At 45.6% G+C, this 16,214-nt stretch overlaps 1 protein-coding gene across 1 annotated transcript in view; it reads left to right on the top strand.

Moving 5' to 3' along the window:
* Positions 1-16,214, top strand: part of LOC142590191 (putative aconitate hydratase, mitochondrial) — a 41,164-nt gene continuing 24,950 nt past the window's right edge. Inside the window, exons 1-10 of the mRNA XM_075702094.1 lie at positions 1-195; positions 977-1,045; positions 1,743-1,822; positions 2,747-2,885; positions 6,141-6,179; positions 8,652-8,732; positions 10,068-10,160; positions 11,140-11,209; positions 11,417-11,557; positions 15,481-15,579. Of these exons, the coding sequence (XP_075558209.1) occupies positions 163-195; positions 977-1,045; positions 1,743-1,822; positions 2,747-2,885; positions 6,141-6,179; positions 8,652-8,732; positions 10,068-10,160; positions 11,140-11,209; positions 11,417-11,557; positions 15,481-15,579 (844 nt within the window). The 5' untranslated portion in view covers positions 1-162. The remainder of the gene's footprint in view (positions 196-976; positions 1,046-1,742; positions 1,823-2,746; positions 2,886-6,140; positions 6,180-8,651; positions 8,733-10,067; positions 10,161-11,139; positions 11,210-11,416; positions 11,558-15,480; positions 15,580-16,214) is intronic.

The raw sequence follows: 16,214 nt of genomic DNA, 5'->3' as shown, positions 1-16,214 counted from the left end.
CTCTCCGCTGCGGCAGCCGTTTGGGGATCCGCTGCGCCGCTGTCCACCGGACTGCGACCCCAGGCCGTCCTTTTCGCGTCCTTCACTGCGTCTTTCGCTTCAAAGAGCCCTCTGCTTCGAAACCGATTGCGCTGTGCACAGCGCTAGCGTCGTTGAGCAAGCATGGTTTACACTTCCAGAGCCTGCGCCAGCCTGGTAATTGCGACTCCTTTCCACGTTTAGTGCGAGCTTTGTGGGTCACTCTGCTGGACGGCGCGACCACGTTTGACCCGATCGAGATTCGATGCGAGGGGATCATATTTCACGCTCTGCCGGGTCGTTGGTGTGAGAATGGTGTTGTGTTTTCGTTGTGACGAGAGAATCGCGGCTTGTATGGCCTGCAAGAAAAAGTTTGTTGTGCACGAATCGCGATGCCGAGTAATGTGCGGCAGACGATCTGTGGGAGTCGGCAGCTGCCTTCGCTACGACTGAAGAACTTGATGTTCACAAATCTTGCAGTGCTCGTGTACTTGCTTTCTGCAACTCAGTCCCCCCCCCCCCCTTCCGCATAACGATGCAACTTGCACCGAGTGCATCGGTAAATCTCGTGTGCAAGTAGCGGATGACTCGGCAATGCCACCTCTGTAGCGGTCACCGGTGAAACGTTGAGATGCAGACCGGTTCGTTGCGCAGCATTTCTCGTCTTAATGCTTTTGTACAATGTTTCAAGGACTTGGACGCACGTGCGTTGTAATTCCCGTTGTTCGCCCGACCCATGTGTGCAAACTTTAGCAACGTCGCAGAAAATAACCGAACCGTGCCACGCCTCAGGTTTCCCGAGGTTGCTGCCCCTTTCAGGTCACTGTAGCGCTTATCTGTCAGTGTCACCATTGTTAACTGCGCCCTCTCCAAGCAAAGGGGGTCTCCCAAAAACTCAGTGCAAAGATCTGCCCAAGGTGAGACTACCTCATGTAAATGATGTCCGATTCACTTTCAGCTGGCGCAGCGGCTGTTCATCCAATCACGTTCCCTGCACGTGTCTCCACTGTCCAGCGCAGCAGCTCAGGTAAATTTTAGTGTTTCTGCTTTTTCATGCGTAGTATCTTTAATTTAGCAATCCTCACTTTGTGGTTTCAGTTTGTATAGCAGTGACAATACTAATACTTCCGCTTATTACGTTCTTATCACTCTTCCGAAGTTCTTATCATTCGGGAGGTGAATTTAAAAAACAATAACAATTCTCGTCCACAGTCGTTAGCATGCGCTCGGCTATTAAGCTTTCCAGTCAGCATATCTGACTAAAAGGGCACAAGATTCGTAGCACAAGATTGTTTATGGTAACGACATCAGCATGCACCTGAAAACAGTTTGGATATGTTATCAGTGAATCATGTTATCTGTTTGAATTTAAAAAAAAATGAAAAGTGTAAATGCCTTTTAGGTCTTTAGATCATTGTTGAATTTTAAAAGGAAGGTCATATTAATTCGCTTTGAAGAAGCAGTAGCGCCGAAAATTGTAGCAGGATTGTCAAAGTTCATTTAACAAGTCGACTGACTGTCGCATGTCAGATTTGCTCAGGACCTTATTCTTATTTACTACAGATTCCACAAATCTGTGAGAGCGCTGGTGTAATGAAATGCAGTTTCAATGTAAAATCACCTTGAACCTTTGGAAGCACTTATCACAGCTGGGCTCTAGTTAGATATTTTTTGTCCGTGTTGGCTATCGGTGTATCTTAAAGGCTGTTCATTATTTACTGCAGGTTGCCTTGAGCAGGTATGAGCCTGACTGCTATCTCCCATATGAGAAGCTTGAGCAGAATCTACAAGTTGTTCGAAAAAGGTATGCATATTCACGCACACATGCCAATGCATGTGGCCTAATAAAGAAACCAAATGGCAACTACTCGAAAGAGAGGTTGCACTGTGCGCGTGGTAGACAGTTTTTTTTTTTTTTGAAAACTGAAAATTAACCAACACACACACATTAAGAATGTGCACCAGGGCTCAAATTTTGTGAGAATTATTTTCTCTCAACCTTCCCCCCCCCTTTTCTTTTTTTGCATGTGATTATTGGCTTGCACGCAGTCATCACATCTGACACTGACAGTGGCGTAGCTAGGTCATCTGGCACCCGGGGCCCCATAGGCCTTCTGTCACCCCCTCGGGTGTAGCCGGCAGAAAGAGGGGTGTTTTCAGACGTATATGACACCCCCCCCCCCCCTCCACTGGCCCCTTGCACCCGGCGCCCACGGCCCCACGGCCCCCACCGTTGCTACGCCACTGGATACTGACCACTTACTTAGTGAGACAGATCCATGATGTAGATGCATAGAATTGGAAGAATAATTGCTCAAAAATGCACCCCATGAGAGCAAGGTGACAACCCTATCTAAAGACGTGACCCTATTATATGAAGAGCATAATGGAATAGCAGTTGTAGTAGTAGTAGGAAGAATGCCTGTTAGCTGGGTCTAGGAATTCGGAAAAAAAAAGTCTCATCTCTAGTGTCTTCAAGTACGAGACTGTCATCTGCAGTGTCATTCTGGGTTGTTTGCTTAGAAGTGGTGCAAGAAATGACAAAAATGAGGAACAGTCGCCTTTCTTGCTCCATTTCTTGCACCGTTTTTTGCTCTGAATACCGTGTGCCAACTAGCCCAGCAGCAAACTCACGATATATTGCTGCTTGCTTGCGTGTTGTCTTGCCCCTTTTGTACGGTTGATTGTGCACCAGGCCATCTAAGTTTGACGGACGCATTTCGTACAGGTTGAATCGGCCTCTGACCCTCTCCGAGAAAATCCTCTACTCGCACTTGGACCACCCCGAGGAGCAGGAGATCGAACGTGGCAAAAGCTACCTGCGATTGCGACCAGACCGGGTCGCCATGCAAGATGCCACAGCACAGGTGGGCGCAGACTCGCTTTTGATTTTACTGCGATTGCTTTTATGGGCTCCTCTCTCGAAGATAACTTCGAATCAGTGGTGATCGTTACCAACACCATCATCAAATGCATGAAAAGGAATACGATCAAATGCCTTTATACCAAAGTGCTCGGGACTTCTAAACTCCTTCGCTCTACAGGTCACTTCTTTGTAAAGGTTGTGCACCATACCGCTCAAAATAGAGCAAGCTGAGCACTTTTAACAAAAGAAAGCCTTTTTAACAGGAAATTAAGAGAGACTTACTGAGATAAGTTGGTAATTTTTTTTTGGGTGCGTACTTGTCTGACAGATTGTGCGACTGGAGCCATGCTTATTGCACCGAGGTTCATAGCGTGCTGTGCGGCAAAATGCAGGAGCTACGCACAAAGTAAAGCTGCAGATCGTCGAGCGCCACCATCGCTTCTCTTGTTTTCGAAATTGTCAGTTTGTTTGCAGGATCTTCATCACTGTTGGCTTTGTTGATGTTCGCGACCTTTCCACATTAGACGGTATTAAAGACATCATTGACCATCAGTTACAATTGACATCATCACGTCGCCATCAACTAAAACGTATTCATCAGCTATTGTACCCGTTGATGCATGCAACAAACAGCATATAAAATGAGTTGAGCGATTTGTGGAGAGGTGGACTGCTTCTGATATACCGTAAGCAGGTTTGCTTCATGTGTGTTGCTAGCGCAGAGTGTACTTTGTTGACGTTTGCAGAGGGCAGTGGATACACCGCAACGTGGCGTTCGTTGTAAAGCAACAAATCGAGCATCAGAAATTTCTAAGTTTCTTTGTTGTGCAGGCACTTTCGTTGTAATGGTCTTCATTGTAGAGGCGTTCACAACAAATATCAAAGATGGGAATTTGGCTGGGAAATAAACCATCCTTCGTTGTACAGGTAATTTCGCCATAGAGGCGTTCGACTGTGTACATTCGAACTCCCTTCTAACAGCACCAGTTTTAACAATATGTTGCATATAACAGTGAGCAGCCGATGCACCGTCAACTTTTGCATGTGTTCTGTGGCGAAATAAACCGTTTACCACAGTGCTCCAACGGTGCATTGTTGGTTATAACGATTAGGTGTGCCTACTGGATGCCTGCGCCGCAGGGAAACTGGAAGAAAAATTCTCTAGGAAGAAAAAAGAAGAGTTGCAAGCTGCCGCATCTACCTGCGTGCCGCACGGCATGCCTTCTTTGCATCGCCGTACTCATCGTGGGCCTCGTGCACCCCTCACCCGTCTCCCTTCCATCCCTCCGATTCACGAGTCGACTGCGCTGACGTCGTACACACACATACACGCTAGTGCAACTGAAGGTGGTCGCCGTCATTAGCACTTTGCTCCTTGAAGAGGCGGGATGTGTGTTGAGTAAGCTCCCGAACAACACTTTCCCATTTGATAAGCGCGGTGTGAGTCGTGGCTTTGAGACCACAAGGAGGTGCGTGTAATACTAGTGGCATTTCTCTCGCTTTTACCGCTAATTTGCCACCAATTCTCTTTTTCTTCTCCTGGAAATCGCATTCCTTTTCTTTTGGTGCAGAAGCCCAGTAGCTAGATTTTAATAGCGATAGCCAACAACATGGCACGGGGACATTGTAGTAAACGGTTTATTTTACCACGGGACACGCAAAGAGTTTGCAGTGCGGCAACTTTTCATTGCTACGTCAGAGTGTTGTTAAAACCGGTAATCGTAAAGTGGGTTTCGAGGGTACTTTTTTTCGGTTTTATTAAAATCTTTGAATATTTCTCCCGTCTGCTTCCTTTCTTTTTTCAATTTCAAACCGGTTATAACAATTATCAGTTATAACAATAGGAATTTCTTGAAACTTGAATATTTGTCAAAAGAGGTTTCAACTGTAGCAAAAGCCTGCCAAAGTTTTCTCGAGATTCAAAACTCTGACTGCCGCGGGTGAAGCGAGCATGCCGCTGTCGAACCAAACCCAGCTGCTTCAACTTGGCACGCAACAAACAGTGTGTTGAGTGCTGCTGCACTTATGTCTTGCGCCGTGCCTTGATACGTAACCATAGTTGCAGTTTGCTCTGTCGCTTCGTAGATGGTGCCACCAGTACAAGCAACTGGCTTTCCCACTGAGACGACCTGACAAAATCTTGCAAAAAGAAAAATAACATAAAGTTCTTCAGTTAACTGTGGTTGTTGCCTTGCATAGCATGCATTTCCATCATGCCTTCTCAGCTGAATGCAGCAGGGATTACTACTAGATTAGCCTGCCTTGGGCACTGACTTGCTGCAATCCTGCAGTTGGAGCTTGTGCCCGCAGTAATTACCTACAAGTCCATAAGCGAAGCTTACTTGATCAAGGAGTTCACTACTGATTTTTTAACTACTGATGTATGCTGACACAATGCCTCCTTTACTAGATGCCTGCTGCATGAACCGAGGAGCTGGTTCCTGCCCCTCTCCTCTTTACTCTTCCCCACCCGGGTTAACCCGGGTCGGCTGCGAGCGCTAGCTGCGGCTGCCGCTGCAAACCTAAATCACATAGCCCTGCCTCTGAGATTTTAGCGGCGTCTGTTGCGATCCCGGAGGCAGGACCTGCAGTCTCTCGTCAGGCCATTGGTCGAGTGTGCGCCAGCCTAGTAATCGTCACTTCCTCCGCAACAGGAAGTGGGTCGGCTGCGAGCACCGTCTCTCCGCGACTACCCTGAACTACGGGAACCTCCGCTCCAATGGGAAGACTAGCGACGCGTCAGGCATCTAGTAAGGGAGGCATTAGCTGACATGAACAGTATGCCGTTTAAAAAGTAGCTGTCTTTATCTCTATCATGCTGTTTTTATGGATTACTTAATGTGATTGTTGATGCATTTAGTAGAATCTTGCTTGAAGAATTATGTGTATCCTGTGCACTGAGATAGAATTCTGTGTTTTCATATTTAGTCTGCTAATAGTGGTGTGGCCATGTTCTCCTGTATTACAGATGTTCCATTAACATTCTATTTTTGTTCTGAACATCGTAAACAGCAGTATGACCGATCAGTTCACCTGTGTGATATTTCATGAACCTGACTGGGGCAGGCATGTTTTTTTTTTTTTTTTTTTCAGTGCTTTTACATAGAATAAGGTGTCTCAAATGTTAATTCTACAATGGCGAGTGTCAGTAAGACAAACACAGAAATGGGAGAGAGTCACTGCGATAGCATAAAAAATGGCCCACTATGACCAATTTGTCATTTTTTTGTCCTCTCTCATCTCTTTTGCTTGCCAGATGGCGATGCTACAGTTTATCTCAAGTGGCCTGAAGAGGGTGAGCAAATATTTTTTTATACTAGCAGATGTGGTCATTCCGACTTCTTTCAAAGCCTAGATGTCAGCCGTGGATTAAAGCAAGACACACTGCACCCAGTGCCTCTTGGCTGTGCAGTGTTGCTTCCCTGCATGTGCTATCTGTGGCTAAAGCATTTGTTGGCCAGCTTATGGCTCGGCATAATCCCTTCAGTCACGGTGCACACGTTTGTGCGCGTGATTTGTTTTTGCCACTTCAGTCCAGCAGGGTCAGCAAGAAAAAAAAGTCGCTTTCATTGAGCTTCTAGGTAAGTTGAGCCTTCTGCTTGCCCCGTGCAGCTATGTTTCACTTCAGCACGTAGAGTACCCGCCATGGTTGTTTAGTGGCTATGTTGTTGGGCTGCCAAGCACGAGGTCGCGAGATCGAATCCCGGCCACGGCAGCCGCATTTCGATGGGGGGGCAAAATGCGAAAACACCCGTGTACTTGGATTTAGGTGCACATTAAAGAACCCCAAGTGGTCGAAATTGCTGAAGCCCCCCACTACAGCGCGCCTCATAATCAGAAAGCGGTTTTAGCACGTAAAACCCCATGATTTAATAATAATTTTTTAACCATGCTCAGGATTTCTACACAACCACTTTTGTGAAGGTAGCGCCATGTCGGACAAGATGTTCGACACGGCGTGTTTCGTCAGAAACTGCAAAGCAATATATTTCCCTTCTGCACAACACCTGTGGGCAATACCGTATTTGCTCATGAAAGGCTGGCGAAATTTTTTTTCTTTTGGAATTGTTATTGGCTGCGGGCTTTACACGAGGCAGGCTTGTAGCTACTCACTGAAGCCTCAAACTGTGATTTGACTGCTATGCAAATTATCACAGCCACTGGTGACTGACTGTGAATGCATTTACAGTCGCTGACAGACTTGGGACACAGGCAGTGCCATGAAGATGTCCGAATAATTGGGCGGCCCGAAAAAAAAAAAAAAAGTTAATTGCAACAAGAAAATCGATTTCATTTCAGTGCTCAGTACATGAACCGTCATGAGCCCGTGCACGTGATCTCGCGGCTGATAGCTGATGTAGTCTACTTGTGAAAACATTCTACGGCTGAACTTCCCACATCGGCTGGCTATCATGTCGCTGTCTCGGGATCACCAACCAAACTTGCGGTTTGGTAGGTTTGGTGCCGAATGTCGGACATGGTAGTGGCAATACCATTGTCAGCAGTACAACGAGTGCCGTCTAGTAGCCCGATGAAGCGGTATGGTGGCAAGCACTGCAGGTATGTCTGTGATGCTTTTTCTTTTTTTAGAAATTTTTGCTCTTCATGGCGGGGTTGAGGGCCATGCATAAGTTCATATAGTAATTAACTTATATATGCAGTTCGAACAGGTGATTCAAACTTTTTTATGAAAAAAAGAAGGAAATGAAATGCTACATGAATGACTGTACACTAAATCAAAATTTAAGTACTCAAATGATGAGGAATCTCTAGAAAATGCACAAACTGTCATCCTACCATCTTGACTTTCTTTCAATAGACCCTGCAGCACTTTGGAATAAAACTCTGTAATTTTGATGCAAACTTTGGTGCACATATGGACAATGCATCATAGTTCATAAGTGTAGTCAATAAGACAGCTGCTGTTTGATCGTGCAACCCCATCAGCTACTGTGCTGACTTGAACAAGAAGGAAATGGCATGCCTGAATGGCTCACTGCTTTTTTTAACGAACCAGCAGACTGTGCAGCACTTCAACCTGCAACAGCTTGTGAGGAGCAGATGAGATGATGATGGACTGTTGTCGCCTACGTGGTAGAAAGAAGTAGCTCCAACACTGTTCATTTAATTTTGGGCCTAAATTTGATAGCGTTTGCCAAATGGTGCCTCTTAGCTCTTGCCATCACATGTTCTTGGTTTATTATTTTAATAGGTGGTGACGTTAACTCGCTGTGTAATCAAGTGGGGATCATCTTAGGGCTTGTCAAATCTATAGCAGGCATGCTAATGTTATAGTAGCATCATATGTTATGCTTGCCCATGAATTAATCAAAGTCCTACAAACACTGACACATGAGCAGAAATTACCCGTTGCTTTCCCTCCACAAGCCTGCACAAAACTTGGCATTTTATACTTGCACGACAAGAATTGGGTTCAGAACAATAATTTACATGCCATACATTGGTTCTGGCCACATGTGCAAGTTGTAAGGAATGTGTTGCAGCTGTTAATTAAGAGCTCACATGAGCATAAGCATCGAAAAAGCATTAAATTACATTTTCTGGCGCGAACTAGTTCTGTGCATTTCACCAAATGGCATCACAGATCACCTTGTTCCAAGAAAAAGACAATATTAATTATTTTATTTTCCTGGACATTCGCATTCAAGAACAAATACAAAACTCTTCCTTTACAAATGCTTCTTGGTAAGTGTGCTGGCAAAAAGTACATAAATTGCTGGAGAAGTCAGCGTTCTGTGCTTTGCAGGTGGCAGTTCCGTCAACAATCCACTGTGACCACTTGATCGAAGCTCAGGTTGGTGGGGCCAAGGACTTGGCAAGAGCCAAGGTGAGTCATTGATTCGTTTAGTGACGAGTTATTGTGGGCGCGCGAATATTCAAAGCTTTTAAAGGGGTTGTTGAATATCCTGCTGTGTGGCTTGATCATCAAATCATATGGCTGCCTTTCGAAATGGGACTGTTTAAGAAAATTTTTTTTCAAATAATCTGCAAGTGCATGGGAGGTGGTTGACAAGCAGATTGAAAATACACGTAAATCCAGCCAGAATAAATGTAAACTGTTGTTGCTTGAAATGTTGCATTTGGAAGTTATTCAAGCATTATGTCTACCACATGTGTGATGTCACCCCTGTGACGGAAGGGACGTGCCGCATCCGCCGCCGTGGGCCTGTGAGTGGTATTAGCTAAAATTCCTGGACTAGGTTTGGTGCACGCATACAAATACCCAAGAAATGCAGACAAATGGGTGAACGCCACTGTAGCTAAATTTGTGGAGCACTTCGTGTGTCGGGCAAAGATTGTGTGTTTGGCTCCCACAAGGGAGGAAAGTTGGCCTTTCTTCCACTTTTATTTCTTTTCTTCTCATTTCTGCATTAGAGTAATAAAATGCAGTTACCATATACAGTCAAACCTTGTTATAGCGAAGGTGAATCTGACATGAAAATACCTTTGCCACATCCCATATCCGTTGTGTACACGCTGATGTCGCTGATACACGCTGATTTATTACACGCTGATATCGGCAGGGAAAAAACTCATAATCACTTAATTATGTCTGCTAATTCGTCGTATCTGTATCTGTGCCTGTTATTCAACGTTTGATTATATTACCCACTTCTGATGTTTCCCTGAATCTGATTTACACCCAGTTTTTATGGGCTCATTGTAAAAAAAATAATGGGCGCTCAAATTGTAACGCATGCTATGTTCTATAAAGAAGAAAGCAGTATGCCTCTGATATTGCAATTAGAAGGTAAAGCCTGCCAAATTTACCTTCACATCCGTTGCAGTAGCTTTGTGGCTATGTCGTTGCGTTGTCAAGCTCGATGTGGCGGGCTCGATCTCAGGCGCAGCGGCAGCATTTCGATTGGGGTGAAAAAAAAGGAAAAAAAAAAAGCATTATATCCAAAAATCTAACTTCTGTTGGCATCTCTGCCGGAGAGCTCTTTATTGCAACCAGCGGATTGAGCGTCGTTGGCATTGTATGGACTTGCCGTCATCATCATCATTATTATTATTAAGAGTGCATGCTAGAGGCTGGCAAATAGAGTAATTTTCTCTATTCTTTAGTTTTGTCTTTTGGCTTCGTACAGTTGTTACGAAAAACCGAGCAGCTCGGTTCCTCTGATTCCTTTTCCATCTATGCTTGTGTTTCTCATGTTAGGACCTGAACAAGGAAGTGTACAACTTTCTCAGCTCTGCGGGCAGCAAGTATGGCGTTGGATTCTGGAAACCAGGCAGTGGGATTATTCACCAAGTAAGTATGTTGCCCTTTCGCGAGCAAGCACGTTTGTCGCGTTTGTAGTGAGCAGGGCCAACCAAGACACCGCCAGAACTGTGATTTAAGAATGTAACCCTCTATTGGACAAATCTGGAAAGCCGAGTGACGCTTGCATCAGAGCGGCAGCAGTGAGTGCAGCTGTCAGAGATAATCTAATCCCACAAGTCGAAGTCCAGCCGCTGTTTATACAGCGCTAAGTAAAAAGTTTTTGACGATGAATGGAATGATTTAACTTTTCTGCCTTTTCCTTGTCATAAGGGGTGTTACTAACACGGTTATTTCTAAGGGCTTTCACTTGATTTACATTGATGATTAGTGTAGTAGTTCTTGAATGTTTGCCATCGTGGGCCCTTCAATTTGTGAACTACCGAAGGAATATTGTGGCTTGTTGAAAATAGAAATATATTTTAAAAGTTTGTGTACATGCTCTTGTAAGATGTGAAAACCTCAGTACTGGGCATAGATGAGGAGTTTAGAACAAATGCAACTTTTTCTTAATGCAACTTGGATTGCCTTTTGGCTTCATTCAACCTGTAGCCTCCAGTCCCCCCCCCCCCCTTTCTTTTGTGTCGACATGTCTTGGTATGTTGACCACATTGTAAGAAAGAATTCAAATTCACTATCAAGAACACAACGTCAAAAAGATGAAGACATAACTGTCTTTACCAGTACTATTCTGTTCTGTATACGAAAGTCACGCTCTTCCCTACGTTACACCAAACCATTTAGGTTCATGAGTCTATCCTTTTGAATGTGTTTGACCAGTTGTAGCAGGTTTTGGTGATCCGGGGTCTTATGTTTGGAGACGCTAGAGAGAAATATTTAAATGTTTGATAGAGTAATTGGCCAGTCTAGATTATTTCAGTGTGTCTCATTTTGATATCCTTTTAACATGTAGTACTCAGAAGTGTGTCTGTGTCAGCAAGTTTCTCTCTTATTTCTCTCCCGCCTCCAGATTATTTTGGAAAACTATGCCTTCCCTGGTGTGCTGCTCATTGGCACAGACAGCCACACGCCAAATGGAGGCAAGTTGAATTCATTTCCTGTTTTTTTTTTTCATTACCGAGGAAGTACTGCCCCTGATGCTGATTTCGAAGTCTGGAGTGAAATTTATTGCCCATCTACGGCGCGTCTGCTTCGGCCTTTGTGGTTAACGGCGCAGAGGCCTCGCAAGCTGCTCCACTCAAGCACCCAATAACCGAATGTACGCCGTCATTTTTGTTTCTCGACAGGCGGGCTCGGTGGCCTGTGCATCGGCGTGGGCGGAGCGGACGCCGTTGACGTCATGGCCGACATTCCCTGGGAGCTCAAGTGTCCCAACGTCATTGGTGTCAAGCTGACGGGGAAGATGTCCGGCTGGACATCAGCGAAAGGCAAGCTTTTAAATTTTTTCGCATGCATCTTGAAACAGTTCAAATTGGACCTGTGCTCTGAGGTTTGAATGTTATGTGGAAAGTGTTTTAGTGAAACGAGTTGGACGGTGGACGGCTGGGTGTTTGCTCTCGGTGTCAGTGCGTCATCATGTAGTGGGTTCGCTTCTTTCATTGTTTTGCATCAGGTGTATGTTTCAAGCGGGTGAATAAGTGCTTTTCAAGTATGCTAGACATTGCGAGGCACGAAATAGTTTCAGATTTTGTCGCTGCTGTGGAGAGTTCTCGCGTGAGGTCCATGTTCTGTAATATTGACAAAATTCATAAAAGGATTGAAAGTTCTTCATTCACTCTGCAACCGTGCACTTTTCCCGTTTCTGAAGATCGCAAGAAATGTGGTAAAGACTAAATTTTCGATAGACAGCATTACAGTAGAACCTCGAGCGTATGCTTTGGAAAAGAACTCAAGGAAGAAGGTGTACCAACCAGGAAAATGTATGATCCAAGGTCACTAAAAAAAATCTGGCAGTCTCAACTACAGCTGACATCTGCGCAACGTTTTGTGGTACGTGAATGGTTGCAGCTCGAGACGCCGACATGCTCAGAGCTGGTGCGGCCCTAGCGGCCAGATTGTCTTTACGGCTTTGCAAGCACACACTTGCACTCCTAGAATTCGGCCCGAGTCAGCAGCTTCTTCGGGCGAGGCATTTTGTTGGAAAGGTCTGAAGTTTCCAGTCGGTGAGAATTGTGGTGCAAGAAGCCAAGGCGCCTCGTGCTGGAGGGGGCCTGAGCACTTTGTTGTGTTCTTATTGCGTAGTGTTTTAATACATCCATGGGAAACGAAAACGAAATGGAGCTGGTCTGCGACATTTGACTACGATGGCACCAGAGTGAAACTTGACGCTCACTTTGCATAGCCTGCAGCAGGGAGCTATGGTGCATTTGGGTTGTCTTACAGGCTGTGGAAAGCATGCAGTACGCTTCCAACTTCGCTACGCCACACGCTCTCTGAAAAAGATTGGTGAAGATGCTTATCGCAACAGGGTAGGCAATAGCTATGAATATGATGTCGAACGACCTGCGACGATGTTTGCCGGTACCATCATTTTCATGCCACATGGGTGGACAAGTACTGTGGGGAAGCTGCAGTGGAAGGCTCCTAATGCTCTCGATCGCGCTTGCCTCGTGCCTTTTCTTGTTCACTGAGACCTAGCGGCTGGAAAACATATCATACGATCGCAGTTTGGCGACGTACTGAATGTTGGGGCCGAAAGATAGCATTTTCCGGCAACTCTTTAACTAGTGGTGTGCAACTGCGCGAATATAGCTAAACTTAATCAAATAGGGAATGTCTTAAAGATTCGATTCGCAAATCGAATATCTACTATTTCATTTTTTAAATATTCCATATATTCAGTTTAGAGACCCACGCAGTGCAACAAGTCGTGCGTTGCAGAGCCCCTTGTGCTCAGTCCTACCAAGCGAGCATTCCCCTTCGTTTGCCGCTCGAAAGGAGCGCTAAGTGGACTTTGTCACTGCAAGCAATCACCGACGTCGGCTCAATTCGGGGGTCGAACACACTGTGTCCTAATGCCGCTATTCGCAGAATGACACCATATCTGTGGGGCTGCCTTGGTATTGTGTTCATCCTTGCTGACCGGACCGATTGAAGTGATAATAGAAGAATAGAATAGCTTTAGTTCCATCTACTTGATGGAGGAGGCTGCAAGTAAAAGCTGCTCCGGTAGAGGCAGCTTGACGAGGCCCGCAGCCCCCCCAACGCGGACAGAGGAGACGGCAACAAAAGCAGCGTGTATTTCATCGTGTGAGAAAGCATGGGCGAAGGGAGCGATTAGCTGCCGATAGGTGCTGATCGTGTTGGATATGCAGCGGCGAACCTCATATTGCTTCAGCAGTCGTCGATCACTGATAAGCTACCCATACGAACATATTAGCGACAAGCATTCTGTGACGGCTTGCAACCAGCGGCGAATTTTCATCACGGCCACATTGCCTCGACCACGCAGGCCTACTTGGCGCTGCTTCATCTGGCGTTCCCAACTACAGTTACGGTCCGGTATTAAATGGATGCAGATCTATTCTTAGCACCTGTGTGACACTTGTGTGACAGCTGTGTGACACTCGGAAAGTCGACAAACCACTCTGCAAACAAAAGCGACTGCACAAGGTGGCAACAAAGCTGTTCACGACCGCCATCTTTGCGACACATCTACGGTGGCCTCTCATTTCCAAAAAGACCCTGTTCTTAGATGCACATTGGTCTCTTTGTTTAGCTTCAAGCAACCTGTCCCAACGCTAGCTTTGGATGTACATCGCAAGCGTGAAAGGGTGGTGACTAGTTCCGTGCAGTTTCGTGGACTGTGGATAAACGGAGCGGGGGGAGGGTTGTCGCAAGAATTTTCCGTGACCCCCCCAGATTTCAGAATCTTTGACTGGGGACAAATCGTGCTGAGCCTGACAATGCAATGACACAGATAGAGCCTGCTTTTACCGGTGGGGCTGGCTACGTGCAGAGCGGGGATAGAGTCAAGTGATGTGCTGTCCTTTCATCTGTCACGCACATTGGCCTTACAATAACCTCCCTGCCATAAAGTTGCACTTCGTAATGGTCATTAGCACAACACTGTTCTGATTGCCAAGAGGGACTGTTTACAGAAAGCAGCTGTGTCTCACTTCAAATTGTAACGGTATTGATGTATGTTTTTGAGCACTATGACAGGACAAACCTCATTTGCTTTAAAAGGGCTGCAGTGGCTATAAACTGATGCCCTGCATAAAAGTGTGCAATGCGACTTAATTTTCCAACGGGAAGTGTACTTGCTAATATTAAAGGGACACTAAAGGACAATACTAAGTCAACTTGAAGTGATAGACTAGTGCTTGAGAATCTCTAAGGCGTCAATATTATCGCGAACAGAGCCTTAATAATCGAGAAATCGAGGTAAATGCAGGACACATTTAGAGACTCCCCCGGGACGTTCAAGCACTTGCCCGATGATGAAAGCACTCCTCAGTTAAAATCTGTCACTAGTACTCAACTAGTCATTGGAAAAAAAGATCCTCGTATTATAAGATGAAATAAAATGGTACTTGTCCAGCTGCATTTCATGTTTAGAAAAAAGAATAACAATAACGCGCGCGGTCTAAACATTTCGTTTTCGCTCGACTCTGCACCGCCCACGCTTTCGCATTTCAGTACTTTTCTGGTCGCATAGTGCTGCAGTGGTTTTGCTGGCTCGCGAAACTTGCACAAACTTTACGCCACTTGACCAAAAAGCAGTTGCAGCGGCGAATCCACCGCTCTGTCTTGGCTCGGTGCCGTCATCTGTTGGGCGGCGTTTTACTCGCCGACGGTAGCAAAGGGCGGTAATGGTGTCTGCAACATCACCGCTCCCCTGGTTGAGTGGCGGGAAATTTGAATTTTGAAAAAGGTATTCGCACCCTTTAGGTACAATTTTTTCGTAAACTACGACTTTTCTTTGTACGAAATAAGCGTTGCGAGGTTTCAGGACAGGTATTTAAACAGTCCACGTCGACTTAGTATTTGCCTTTAGTGTCCCTTTAACATGTCGTATTCAAATCCACAAATCACAAGTATAATCATCGCATAAGAAACAAAACTTTGTGTTCTCTCACATTGCTCATGTATGTACCACTAACTAAGCTTCTTGCGGACATTGGTCATGTTGCTTGTGTCTTAATTAAAAGTGAGCTACCCCTCACAGCATTTATGAAGTATCATGTGAAACATGCCATTAGGGAAGTTCATCACTCAGCATTCAAATCAAAGAGGCACTGAACAGTATTAGGAAATTTGCTACAACACCGTAGTCAGGTGCAGTGGTAAGGTTTCGTCACTTATAAACCCGAATGACTCATTGTTCCTTTGCTGCTGGCTTGTGCAGATGTCATCCTGAAGGTGGCTGGCATCTTGACCGTGAAAGGTGGAACTGGAGCCATTGTCGAGTATTTTGGCCCCGGCGTCGAGTCCATCTCCTGCACAGGTGAGTTTGGGCGAGCAAAAGCTCTTGTGTTGATCTAGCAACAAGTAGTGTATAAGGAGAAGGGGCTGGAAAGTCCACTAGACCATTCTTGCAGTGACTTTCGTTTGGTATCTGAGGGACCCACGCACAAAAGATGCAAGAGTGGTCAGGCTGTTATCTATCAGTTTGTACCTCTGCCTCATCCATTTTTCTACACCTGCACCACCACAAGGACACCGCGGCTGTGGCATTCTGCTGTTGGGCACATGGTCGCAGGTTTAATTCCTAGTCACGGCAGCTACGTCTCGGTGAGAGTGAAGTGAAGAAATGCACATGTACGTATTTAGGTTTACATCCACAGTAAAACCTCGTTAACTTGGATTTCACGGAACTGCAAGAAAGGTTCGGATAAAGCGAATGCCGAATTATCGAGGGGATCAAGAGAGCAATAAACAAATGCTTACAACACGCCATTATTTACTGCATGAATCACCAGATCTTGTTTCTATTTTGCACAAAAGCAGCGCAGAAGCTGCGATTCTCGTCATCTGGTGCCTGATTACCGCTCGCAGCTGTGGAGGACTCGTGGTTTTCTTCGCAGTGAAGCTGTGGGAAAACATCTGTGTTTCCGTCCGAGATGTGCTTTTCACCATCGC

The sequence above is a fragment of the Dermacentor variabilis genome, chromosome 8 (assembly GCF_050947875.1).
Source record: "Dermacentor variabilis isolate Ectoservices chromosome 8, ASM5094787v1, whole genome shotgun sequence".
In the NCBI taxonomy this organism is placed as follows: domain Eukaryota; kingdom Metazoa; phylum Arthropoda; class Arachnida; order Ixodida; family Ixodidae; genus Dermacentor; species Dermacentor variabilis.
Note: the sequence above shows the minus strand (reverse complement) of the source record. Positions and strands in the feature narration are given on the sequence as shown.